Source organism: Marmota marmota, unplaced genomic scaffold (assembly GCF_001458135.2).
Source record: "Marmota marmota marmota unplaced genomic scaffold, marMar, whole genome shotgun sequence".
In the NCBI taxonomy this organism is placed as follows: Eukaryota; Metazoa; Chordata; class Mammalia; order Rodentia; family Sciuridae; genus Marmota; species Marmota marmota.
In genome coordinates this window covers 938,059-951,449 of record NW_025999880.1, presented here as the reverse complement: position 1 = coordinate 951,449, position 13,391 = coordinate 938,059, and the positions used below count along the sequence as shown (strand labels likewise).

At 39.1% G+C, this 13,391-nt stretch overlaps 1 protein-coding gene across 3 annotated transcripts in view; it reads left to right on the top strand.

The window, feature by feature from the left end:
* Positions 1-13,391, top strand: part of Tada2a (transcriptional adaptor 2A) — a 50,936-nt gene extending 37,545 nt beyond the window's left edge. For all 3 annotated transcript variants that reach the window (XM_048787902.1, XM_015495347.2, XM_015495346.2), the window contains 6 exons: positions 2,482-2,592; positions 4,167-4,238; positions 6,496-6,628; positions 7,576-7,619; positions 10,083-10,156; positions 12,527-13,391. In XM_048787902.1, coding sequence (XP_048643859.1) covers positions 2,482-2,592; positions 4,167-4,238; positions 6,496-6,628; positions 7,576-7,619; positions 10,083-10,156; positions 12,527-12,712 — 620 coding nt within the window. In that variant the 3' untranslated portion in view covers positions 12,713-13,391. The remainder of the gene's footprint in view (positions 1-2,481; positions 2,593-4,166; positions 4,239-6,495; positions 6,629-7,575; positions 7,620-10,082; positions 10,157-12,526) is intronic.

Genomic DNA, 13,391 nt, shown 5'->3' with positions numbered 1-13,391 from the left:
TTTTTTTTTTTTTTTTTTTTTTTTTTGGCAGGGTGGGAGTACTGGGGATTGAACTCGTGCACTAGGCCACTGCACCACATTCTCGGCCCCATTTTGTATTTATTTAGAGACAGGGTCTCACTGAGTTGCTTAGTGCCTCACTTTTGCTGAGGCTGGCTTTGAACATGATCCTCTTGCCTCAGCCTCCCACGTGGCTGGAATTGCAGGCATGCACCACTGCACCTGGTGTAAGACCCCATTTAAAAGTGAAAAATAAAAAAGTCTGGGGATGTAACTTCATGCTAAATGTGCCTTTGGCTCAATCTCCAGCCCCCCTGTATCCCCCTCCAAAACAAGAACTGTGGATTTGCAAAAATAATTCAGGATCAGATTTCCCATGCTTTTTCTATAGACAATAATTATCCGTGTTCTGGTAGACACAATAATGAGTTCCTCTATCTGAATTACTGGGTTTTTCATATAGATCAGTTAAGTTTTGACTTTTACTCATGGTAGAAATTTCCTGTTACATAAATCCAATTTTAACTGGTGGACAGGTCAGTTTGGATTTATTGTTCTGTTACTATAGTTTTTCCAGGAATAAGACCAAGGGGAAGCTGATTTTGAGCATTAAAAGTAGCATGTGTTTTGTGGTTTCAGAGGTAGCCAGTTGCTGTTACATTGAATATACAAGTGACCTTAGTATGATGGGTAAGGTTCTTTCCCTTCAGATCTTAAAGATTTACTCCAGCTGGACAAAGTGGTGCACAACTGTAATCCTAGCTACTTGGAAAACAGACAGGAGGAACACAGAAAAAAAAAGACCTATTCCAAAATAAAATAAAAAGCACTGGGGATATAACTCAGTGGTAGCGCACTTGCCTAGCATGCGTAAAGCCTGGTTTCAATCCCAGTACTGGAGGAAAAAAATCTACCACTGTCTCTGCTCCCCTTTATTATTATGAAATAAATTTGGAACTGTCAGAGCAAGAGAAAGGAGGTTAAAAAAGCCTAATGGCCTCCCCCCACCCCCAGAAAAAAATGATAGCTTGGTAGTTTTTCTCCCTACTTTTTATATGGGCGTTTTCAAATATACACAGAAGTAAAGGTAAAACAAAAAAAGTTATTTTTCCAATTTCATTTCAGATTCTTTGTTGTTATCCTTGTTATGAGTTGGGATTTCTGGTTTTTTTTTGTTTGGTAGTAAGAAAGAAATAATCAGTGTATTTATTCAGTCAGCTCCTAGTCCAGGCATGGTGGTGCACACCTACCTAGATGCCTGGGAGGCTAAGGATGGAGGATTGAAAGTTTGAGGACAGCCTGGGCAATGTAGTGAGACCTTGTCCCAAAATAAAAATTAATAAGATGGAAGGCTGGAGCTGGAGCTCCATGGTAGAGTGCTTGCATAGCAAGCAGGAAGCCCTAGGTTCAGTCCCTAGTATCACCAAAAAGAAAAAAAAAAAAAAAAATTAAAACCAACTCCTGGAATTAGTAGATAAGAATGTCTCTTCTAAGTGAAGTAGATAAGAATGTGTCTTCTAAGTGAAGAAATTCATCTAAAATAAAGGCAATTTAAATAACTGTCATATGTGAAAAATTATCTTTAAGAGTAGACTGAACTAGGCTGGGGATACAGCTGTGCTGGTAGCGATTGCCTTGCACGCACAAGGCCCTGGATCAATTCTCAGCACCAAAAATTTAAAAAAAGAGAGAGAGAGAGAGAGTGCTGACCTAGTTAAATATGGTTAAAATCACTGAAAAGCAATCAGAGCTCCTGGCCACATCAACTTACCAGTTGTTGATTGGTTTTACTCCTCATCTTCTTTGTAAATATTACTCTTTTGATTAGAGATTTGATCAAAAGAGATCCCCAGAGTTGCTGCTCCTGGCTCTGTTGGATATGTGACCATTTATTTGCATGATAATTGTCAAAATATAACTTCATTAGTTAATTAAGTTGAACTAGTTAATTTGGTCTGGAGAAAGGCAAAGTAACCCCTATGGGCAATGAAGAAATATACACCTCACCTGAATATTTGTAGACAGGGAGATTTCACAAGGGTCATGTGAGCAAGCACATACTTTTCTAGGCTAATCTGTAGATAGATTCTGTGTCTGCAATTTCCTAGTTATCCTGTGGGTAGTAATACCAGAAATTTTGGCCAACATGTTTCTGAGAATGCAAGATCTACCATTAATCTTTTCCCATTACTATAGCATTGCCTGTGCAGATAAAAGACAGTGAGGTGGGGGAAGTCACTAGTGCTTAGTGATGGAGATGATCTCCAGTGATAATCCTTATGGAGATGCTGTGAAGCAGTCACTATGATTAGTATTTTGCATTCTTAGCTTTCCTGTTTGCTTCCTGTCATGGGTAAATTAGTCATATGAGGTCAGGAATAATGTTCTTCCATTTCACTTTTGTGAGGGGGAGAAAAATGTGGCCAACTTGGGAATCCTTACATTCTCCAATGACACGGTTATGTTTTACTTTCTCTGTAGTAATGGAACGGCGTTATCCCAAGGAGGTTCAAGACCTTTATGAAACAATGAGGCGATTTGCAAGGATTGTGGGTCCAGTGGAACATGATAAGTTCATTGAAAGCCATGCATGTAGGTGGTTTTTGAGCCTTAATGAACAAGTGTGTGTGTGTGTGTGTGTGTGTGTTTTATGTGAAGTGAATAACATGGATATGTCTGTTTCTACTCCCCTTTATTATTATTGAAATAAATTTGGAACTGTGAGAGCAAAAAAAGGGATGTTAAGGGGCTGGGATTGTGGCTCATCGGTAGAGCGCTCACCTAGCACAGGCGGGACCCGAGTTCAGTCCTCAGCACCACATAAAAATAAATAGATAAATAAAGGTATTGTGTCCAACTACAACTAAGAAAATAAATCAACATTAAAAAAAAAAAAAAAAAGTAGTTTTAAAAATGGGAGGCTGAAGCCGGGCGTGGTGGCGCACACCTGTACTCCTAGTAGCTTGGGAGGCTGAGGCAGGAGGATCCCAAGTTCAAAGCCAGTCTCAGCAACTTAGGGAGACCCTGTCTCTAAATGAAAATTTTTAAAAAGGGCTGGGGTTGTTGCTCATTGGTTAATAGCCAGCCCCTGGGTTCAATCCCCAGTACCAAAAATGGGAACAGAGTTGGATGACTCATGGAAATTGTACTTCCATCATTCTCTTGCCTTTCTTCGGTATTCTGGAGGGAGGTCATCCATTTTATATTTTGATTTTTTACTAAAAAAAAAATTTGAAGTGAGGTCAGTAAGGCCTAACCTAAGACAGAATGGACTGGCTGACTTTTCTACACTTTTTATTATGAAGTCTATTTGGCCCTTTAGTTTTGTTCTGGGTGGTTCTTTGCCAGGGCTCTTACCCTGTTTCATGCAAATATTTCTTAGGAAGCATCACAGGCATTTATCTGAGCCAGGTTGATTGTCCTCAGCAAACACCTTGTTTGGTTGGCATTCTGAGTGACTGATCTTTTACTTCCTGTCCCAGTTTGTGTCATCCCTGGTTTATGTGTCACTCCAAAGAACTACACCCCATGGATTGTCCAGGCTTTTCCTTCATCCTCTGTTTCAAAAGCACCCAAGTTTGAATGCCCTTTCACATAATAACCTGAGCAGTGCAACCTGATCTGTGTTCTCAGAGGAGGCAGAAATCTTTGGTTTATGGAAAACACAATGCTCTTTTGTCCCTATAGGAGAAAAGCTATAAAGAAACTAACTGGGACTTGAGTAGAGAACTTTTGTTCTTCTTTTGCATTAGGGCAACATCAAGTAATACCAGAGATGGGTTTCACAAACTTGGTTGTATGAGTAAAAATTTTGAGAGAGAATAGATAAACCAGGAAAGCTTGGTTATTTAACAAATTATATTCATTACTTTAGGGGACACATGAATTCAGCCAATTTAAGTTTTCTAAGAGAAAACTTAAAAAAAAAAAAAAAAATTCCAGCTACTGCATTTGGAGATGGCAGCTGGAGACATTTAGAGTAGGCTTTTCTCAGCTTTTGGGTAAATTTCTAATAAAATATTATCAATAAAAAGGATTCCCTAGATGAAATTGCCCAGTCTTTTATGTAAGACAAGAATTACTGAAAACGCTTTACAGCAGAAGTACTTATTGATGTTGATTTTGTTTTTAAAATATTTTTTCCTTTGTTCTTTTGGGGAAAACAGTGGAATTTGAACTTCGAAGGGAAATCAAGCGGCTCCAGGAATATAGGACAGCAGGCATTACCAATTTTTGTAGTAAGTATATAAAAGGGGCATCTTTATATGCAGGGATTCTCAAAGGGGTTGTGATTTTTTTAAATTAAGCTTTTCTTTTTCAGAATGAATTTTCAATCTTTCTAGAAAAGTTTCATCTGTTAAATCCCTATAAATATCATTATATAGACTATCTGAGGTAGCATAAAAGTCATAACACATAGAAAAGAGAGTGGTGCTTTAGATGTAGGATTCTGCTGTAGCTCTTGTTTCCAATTCCAGGTTTTAACTTTACCCTTTTTAAATTTAGTTATTCATGGCCTGATTGTTTTTATTTACCAAGCTTTAGCTGACTCTAGGAACATGTACCCATTTACTTAAGGTCCTGTCATAATTATATTAATGCACCAGGCCCTATGAGAACTTGTTCAAACTTGCATCATGTCATTTAGTGTCTCATGACAAACTTATGGGGTACTGTTACTTCTGTTTAATGAAGAAACTAAAGTTTCAAGATCAAGTTAACAGTAAAGCCAGGTCGTATGGGAAGGCAGTGTATTACTGCAGTTAAAACCATACAGCTTACGCCTGGGGATATAACTCAGATAATTTGGTGATAAAGTGCTTGCCTAGCCTGTGTGATGCTCTGGGTTTGATCCCCAGCACAGAAAAAAAAAAAAAAAAAACTAGTCAGGTTAGGTTTAGATTCTGACTCCACTGTTTACTGACTCTGTAATTCTATTCAAGTTTTCATTTTCTGAGTCTCTTAGAATGAAGACTAAATTAGAGATTGTGTGCCTGGGCAAGGTACATGTGCCTGGGCACATGCCTGTGATCCCAGTGGCTTGGGAGGCTGAGGCAGGAGGATCACAAGTTCAAAGCCAGCCTCAGCAATTTAGCTAGGCCCTGTCTCAAAAAATTAAAAAAGTGCTGGGGATGTGGCTTGGTGGCTAAGTGCCCCTGGGTTTAATCCCTTTACAAAAGAGAGAGAGAGAGAGAAAGAGAAAGATTGTATGGAAAAACATAGCACCTGGCACACAGCAAATCCTTAATAAAGGCTATTTTCTTTTTTTTTTTAATATTTTTATTTGTAGATGGACACAATACCTTTATTTTGTTTAGTTTTTTGTTGTTGTTGTTGTTTTTTATGTGGTGCTGGGGATTGAACCTGGTGCCTCACGCTTGGCAAACACTCTACCACTGAGCCACAACTCCAGCGCATATACAGGCTGTTTTCTGTTGTTTTACTATTGCTGTTGGAGTGATCTATAGCATTCCTTTCTTCTGCATATTTGAAGTTTCTGTGGTAGTTAAAAGATATCATCCACTACACACAAGAAGTAGCTGTGGCCCAGTACAGTGGCGCATGCTTGTAATACCAGCAACTCAGAAGACTGAGACAAGAGGATCATAAATTCAAGGGCAGTCTCAGCAGCTTAGCAACACCCTGTCTCAAAAAATAAAAAGTAGCTGGCTGAGGCTGTAGCTCAGTGGCAGAGCACTCACCTAGCATGTGCGAGGCCCTGGGTTTGATCCTCAGTTCACATAAAAATAAATAAAATAAAGGTATTGTGTACAACTACAACTAAAAAATAAATATTTAAATAAATAAAAATAAAAAGTAGTTAGCTTCTTAACATAGCTCTATGGATATAAGTTCAAGTGTAATAGTCTTTATTTTTAACAACAGAAACCATTTTGGAAATGTAAAATTAGCCAGGCATGGTGGTACATGCTACTTAGGAGGCTGAGGCAGAAAGATTGCAAGTTCGAGGCCAGACTCAGTAACTTTAGTGAGGCCCTATTGTCAAAATAACAAATAAAAAGGATTAGGCGGGGGCGGGGGTTGTGGCTCACTGGCAGAGAGCCTGCCTCACACGTGAGAGGCACTGGGTTCAATCCTCAGCACCACATAAAATTAAACAAAATAAAGATATTGTGTCCATGTATAACTCAAAAAAATATTTTTTTAAAAAGGACTGGGGGTGGTAGTGCTGAGGGTGTGGCTCAGTGGTAGAGCCCAGCACATGTGAGGCCCTGGGTTGATCCCCAGCACCATATAAAAATAAATAAAAGTATTATGTTCATAATAAAGGACTGGGGATATAGCTCAGTGGTAAAATGACCGTGTGTTTAATCCCCAGTTCAATAATAATAATATAATAATAATAATAATAATAGTGAATGCAGTTTTGCAGGAAAAAAAAACAAAAAAAGACAAACTGTTTGCTGATTGGTTAAGAGGCCCTTGCCTTCTGCTGCATTGTCGTTGTGGTCATGGTGTTTTCTACACCTCCAGGTGCCAGAACATATGATCACCTAAAGAAGACGAGAGAAGAAGAACGCCTTAAACGCACCATGCTCTCTGAAGTTCTCCAGTACATCCAGGACAGTAGTGCCTGCCAACAGTGGCTCCGTCGGCAGGCTGACATGTGAGCAATTCAAGACCTGGATGGGGAAGCACTCCTTCTGGGACACTTTAGCTTCACATGTGTTTCAGATTCTGTGGGCACCTGAGATGGCTAAGTAATAAAATCTGGGTAGCTAGAAGAATTCAGAAAGATACTAGGGAATGATATTAGCCAAATTATATTGTTATATTGTGTGTATGTACAAATATGTAATGACAGGTCCCATAATTTAAAAAAAAAAATTCAGCTGGGTCCAGTGGTGTACCCCTGTAATCCCAATGATTTGAGAAGCTGAAGCAGGAGGATCACAAGTTTGAGGCCCTAAGCAACTTAGTGAGACCCTATCTCAAGATAAAAAACAAAAAAGCTTCTTTGTTTTACCAGTGTTCACAGTCTGTTTACTGTTGTGGATATTCTATTTATTTACTGGAGATATGGCTCAATGGTAAAGTGCCTCTGGATTCAATCCCCATTACCCTCCTGCTCCACAGTTGTTTTCAAAAAGATTTTAGAAGTTCATCTCAGAAATAGTACAGCACTGACAATTAAGAAACAACTGGCCTCCTGCAATCCTACTTTCCTATTGTAATCTTATTTTTAAAAATTAGTATGTTCTGCCTAGCCTTCCACCTGTGCCTTTTTTTTTTTTTTTCCCCTTGTCTTCTGGTATGATTTGCATTGAAAATCACATTCCTTTCTCTTCCCCATGAATGCTGTTGGGATGTTCCATGCTAAGAGCTCTTATTTCACACAAACTAACAAACTTTCCTTAGCCAATCCAAGGAATTTTTTTCCCCTCAGAAGAGATTTTCTTTCCTGGTCAGTATAGTAAGGTATCCTGTAAAACATTATGCAGTTTATCTTATTATATCTCTTCAAAGTGACTTTCCTGATAAAGTCCCATAGGGACTTTTGGAAATTGCCTTCTTTGATATGACCTAAGCTTAAATTCCTTTTCTTTGTTTTAGTGATTCTGGGCTGACTCCTCCCATTCCGATGGCTTCAAATTCAGGTAATTATTTCCCAGGCAAGTCTTTTTTGTATGTTTGGTGCTGGGGATGAAACTCAGGGCTCTGTGGGTGATAAGCAAGCTCTCTACCACTTAGCAGCCTCCAGCCCCAGGTAAGTCTTGATTGTGAAGTTTGTATTTGAGAGGTGATCCAGTAGTCCTCCTCTTCTCAGTGGATTAATAGTAATCAAATGTTAGGCTAATTTATAACCAGAGTAGGAAGACAGGTGAAGAAAGGATTCTAGAAAGGTAGCTTCTTTGTTTTACTAGTTTTCACAGTCTGTTTACTGCTGTTATATCTACCACAGATTCTGAGATGCATCTCATATAAGATAAGTTAAAAAATCTTTCTGATATGGGGAAAGAAACATGTTACTTGCCAGAAACTTCAGGCTTTTTATAAGCGGTAGACTTTATGTATTTCTATTTCTAAACCTTTAACTCTTTGGGTATGTCCTATTTTTGAGATTAGTTTTACAAAGCAAGATTAAGCCATATGCTCTCTGATGCTCTTGGTGATTGGAAATCAATGACTAGGGATTTGGGAAGGTATTACTTGTGCTGCTCTGAACCAAGATTGTGGTGTTTCTTTGCCTGTTTTCCTAGTTATCATCTCCCTCTACTCCATATGAATAGATAGCCATTTCTCCTAATAAGAATATACAGACCATTCCACTGAGTAGGAATAGAGTAGTCAAAAAGCAATTCATGGGGCTGGGGATATAGCTCAGGTTGGTAGAGTGCTTGCCTCGCATGCACAAGGCTCCCAGCACCAAAAATAATAATAATAATAATAATAATTTGCTCTTTTACCATTCTTTGAAGGCTCTGAACAATAGACTTTGCTAAATTATTTATGACATTCAGAATCTAGATAGGGCTCAGATAAGGCTCTTTGATGAATAATATTTCCCCCCCTTTGTTTTAAGTAAATTATTTCTGAATACTTAAAAGAGGAAAAGAAGCCATTTAGGGAGTTGTCAAGACAATGAAATCCATGTTTTATTTTTAAATTTTCTTACTTCCAGTCCTTCCATGCAATCTAAATACAGAATACTTAATACTGGCTAATTAAAATGAATGAACTGGCTAACATGATTACACAGCTTTGGTATTTGTGGGGTTTTTTGACCACATGCACTCACTTATTCACTGTTTGTTTTTGTTTTTAGGCTAGCGTTAGTTTTCCTCACCCCTTATATTTAGGTTGAGGAGACCCTGCTTTCTTACTGCTGGGAGTTGCTCTTTAGGTAATGAAAGGTTGAAAGCCTGGGGATCACTGCTTGTAGCCAGCCTCTGGTGACTTGTGAGATGCCATATGATTTTTATCTTCTTTTTTGAGCATTTAGGGTAAGCCCTTATCTCCTTTGTTGATATTATAGAGGAGCCTCTTTTCCAATAGAGCAGTTTAAAATAGTCCCTTCTCTTTCTGTAAAAGGTGTTCCCATAAAATTTGTTAATATAGTATTCTACATTTTCTTTTGCTTAACTCACTCCATTCACCCCTAGAACATTAATCTCAAATATACATTCGAAATACACCCACCCCCCACCCCCGCCTTCCCCGCGCTGCCACCCCAAACTTGCACATCAAACTTCCCATCCTGGCCTGGCCAGTGATCTCCTGTTTGGATTTCTTTCTCAGGTATGTGAGTTGACCTTAGTTCCTGCTTTGCCATATAATGGCTTATTGTTCCTGTGTGTGTATCTTTTAGGTAAACAGGGCTCCTTTGAAAGGAACAGATATTCTCTCACATATTAATAAGAAGGGCCTTTTGCTGGCCTAACAGTTTGGCTTTGATCTGAAGGCACATGGTATTTGGTTAATTACCATGTTTACCTTGTCTTGCTGGCAGAGTTGGGAGGATTAGGAATGTCTCTCCCGCAGAGTTGTTATTTCCATTCATCAGTTGTTAAGTTAGGCAGTGGATGTCCTTTCTTTACTGAATGACATCTGGGCTTTGGATCTTAGTCTCCTATGTGGTAGGAAGAAATGGATGATAACTGCTGTGGTGAGCAGTCATATTACATGCTAAGATATATGAGATTGTGTACTTTGGCAGAGCAAAGGACACGTGAATTATCATTTTTACTTTATTTTTTTTAAGAGAGAGGAGAGAGAGAATTTTTTAATATTTATTTTTTAGTTTTTCGGTGGACACAACATCTTTATTTTTATTTTTATGTGGTGCTGAGGATCGAACCCAGCACCCTGCACATGCCAGGCAACCGCGTTACCACTTGAGCCACATCTCCAGCCCCTCATTTTTATTTTCAAGTGAATATTGGGATGTGCATGTTTCTAGCTAAACAGGCCTGAGGGGCAGGTTGAGTGTTTCTGCAGATTGATGTATTGATCCTACACCTAACTGGTCTGTGCTTCGAACTTTGTTATACTTTATACCGGAGCAGTTGTTGCTCCTATGAAATACACGTTGTTTTTTTTTTCCTGCCTGTGTCTTGTAGGTAGACGGAGTGCACCACCCTTGAATCTCACTGGCCTCCCTGGCACAGAAAAGCTGAATGAAAAAGAAAAGGAGGTAACAAAAAGAAGGGGACTTTGGGGAAGAGAATAAATTATTCATTTACTTGTTATGAGAAGCCCATTAAAAGCTGGGCATGGTGGTACGCTTGTCTGTAATCTCAATTACTTACGAGCCTGGGGAACTATCTCAAATATAAAAGACTAGGGGCTGGGGTTGTGGCTCAGCAGTAGAGTGTTCGCCTAGCATGTGTGAGATGCTGGGTTCAATCCTCAGCACCACATAACAAAAAATAAAATAAAGGCATTGTGTCCAACTACAACTAAAAAAATATTGAAAAAAAAAATATATATATATATATATAAATAAAGGACTGGGGATGTAGTTAAACCCCAGTACCACATATACCAAAAAAAAAAACTAACATTACAGTATCAAGCCTATTTTGCTCTGCTCATCTAACATGTACACAGGTCTAGTGTATCCCTGTAGTCTAGGAGCTATCCTTGGTAGGTTTCAGAAAGCTCTTTTCTTGCCAGGCATGGTGGTGCATACCCATAATCCCAAGGACTTGGGAGGCTGAGGCAGGAGGATTGCAAGTTCAAGACCAGTCTCAGCTGGGCATGGTAGTGCACACCTGTAATCCCAGCAGCTTGGGAGCCTGAGGCAGGAGGATCACAAGTTCAAAACCAGCCTCAGCAACTTAGCCAGGCTTTAAGCAACTCAGTGAGACCCTGTTTGTAAATAAAATATAAAAAAGAGAAGGGATGTGGCTCAGTAGTTGAGTGCCCCTGGGTTCAATCCCCAGTATCAAAAAAAAAAAAAAAAAAAGCAGTCTTAGCAAATTAGTGAGGCCCCAAGCAGCTTAGCAAGATGCTGTATCAAAATAAAAAATAAATGGACTGGAGATGTGGGTTGGTTGTAAAAACATCCCTGGGTTCAGTCCTTAGTGCCAAATACAAACAACAAAAAAACTTTCTTTACCCTGCTACCATTCCTCTTTTGGGGAAAGTTCATGTGATAATGTCAATTAAATAATAACGATTCTTATTTACTGAGCATTTACTTTGTGTCAGACAGTAGGAACTTTATGTAAATGAAGTTTTTTTTATAAACTTAAAATAACTTACATAAAAATAGGTATTTCCTATGAGATTGGTCACTTTGAGAAGTTCTGTACTTATTCCAACGATGTAACCTTCACTTAAAACATTTTTGGACTGTCTCTATACCACTTTTTATAGTCATAAATTAATTTTTATTCATTTGTTTTGTGGTGCTGATAATTGAACCCAGAACTTTGCACATGTTATGTAAGGGTTCTACCACTAGCTATGTCCCTAGCCCTAGTCATACATTAATTTTTATATATATAGTGGGACTGGGAATGTAACTCGGTTATAGAGTGCTTGCCTAGCATACCTGAGGTCCTGGGTTCTATCCCCAGCATATCTCTCTCTCTCTCATCTCTCTCTCATCTCTCTCTCTCTCTCTCTCACACACACACACACACACACACACACACACACACTGCCTTTGTCAGATTTTCAACAGGATATGTCTGAGACATGAAGTCCATTTCAACAGAGAAGCATCCTCTCTGCTCCTCACGTACCCCTTTTACAGTTCCCCAGATCAGTCCTCCACCTGCCATTCTGTGGCATTAGCTCATGTTACAAGGAACCATTGTAGTGCGGTTCTATTTTATCCATCAGGAATGGTAAAGATTATTTTGGAGGTAGAAGGAGGTACATATTTTATCTACATATTGCTTAAGAAAGTCACAGGCCAATCTGATTCAAATTTTGAATGGCCTAGAAATATTTTTATCCTTAGCCACATAATGGTGACCTCAGACTACTCATTGCTGGATAATTGCAGGTGAACTGGAATTGAGCAACCTTTCTAGGTTTTTAGCAGTTAAAGTGTCCTCTTCTCCAGAGTAGGAAATGTAATCACAAAAACAGGGACTACTCCTTAATGACAGTACTAACAATAATGTGATTCACACTTGGGAATCTAAGCACCTATACTCTGTGTCCCCACTGTGCCCTGTGGCTCTTCTTGGACAGAGTGTTGGGATGGTGTGGGGCCTCCACCCAGGCATTTAATGCTCCACTCCTGAGTGAGCCAGGCTCCTCAGGAACACATACATGTATTTCCTAACAGAACCAGGCCCCTGAGCCAGCCTGCACGTGCTATAGGCTCTCCTAGCATCACACCCTGATTTTTTCTTCCTGGTTGTCTATCCTTAGGTAGTGTTGGTCTCTAGATAGGAACAGACTAAGTGGAATGTGGTCCAGCCACTCAACAGCTCCTATAAATAGTTTGAAGTTGATGTCACTTTTTTGTTTTTTGCTGTACCTGCTGGATTAAATTATGAGAAAGACAGATGTTAATGTTTATTAAATTTGCTGTGTCTTGCAGCTCTGTCAGATGGTGAGGTTGGTCCCTGGAGCCTATTTAGAATACAAATCTGCTCTTTTGAACGAATGTAACAAGCAAGGAGGCTTGAGACTGGCACAGGCAAGAGCACTCATCAAGATAGACGTGAACAAAACCCGGAAAATCTATGATTTCCTCATCCGAGAAGGATACATCACTAAAGCCTGAGGCTCCAAGGGCTTGGGATCACAAGTCAGAAGTTTGGAATGTGGTGGGTCAAAGGACAGTATAAGCATTCTGAAAGTTTGATTTTCATCTAAATTATCATTGTAAAAAGAGGGGAAGGACAAAGGAAACCTTCAATTGTATTAATGTCTGCTTTCTTCTTTACCCTGCTTTAAAGCACTCCTATGTTGGTATTGTGCTGCAGAGTTGTGTGCTATATAAGCTATTATTAAATGTGAGTGGGCATTTATTCCTAACACCTCTTGTAACTAAAACAAGAACCATAGTACCTCACATCACAGTGTTGGTAGAAATAGAACCAAACCAAACCACAGTGTTTATTCCCAGGAGTTCAGCTCAGATCCTTGTACTTGAGAGCTATTTGCTGATTATCTGTTTTGCCTTCAGACATTGCAGAGAAATTTAGAATAAAAGAGAAAGGTTTGAGAGCATGAGAAAGGCTCTCTTCTAAGGATTTTTTAAGCTGAAACTTATGTTTATAAGCAAAGAGGAGGAATATCTCCCCGTGATGTTCTTGTCCCAAACTGCATCTCTGATGTCTGACTATGTACTTTGCAGTGTGGCTGTCTGATCTGTAGTAGACTTTTGAGGAGGTGGCACCGGATATAAAATGTCTCTGTTATTTTTAGAATTAATGGATTAAAGTGTTTTTGCTATTTAA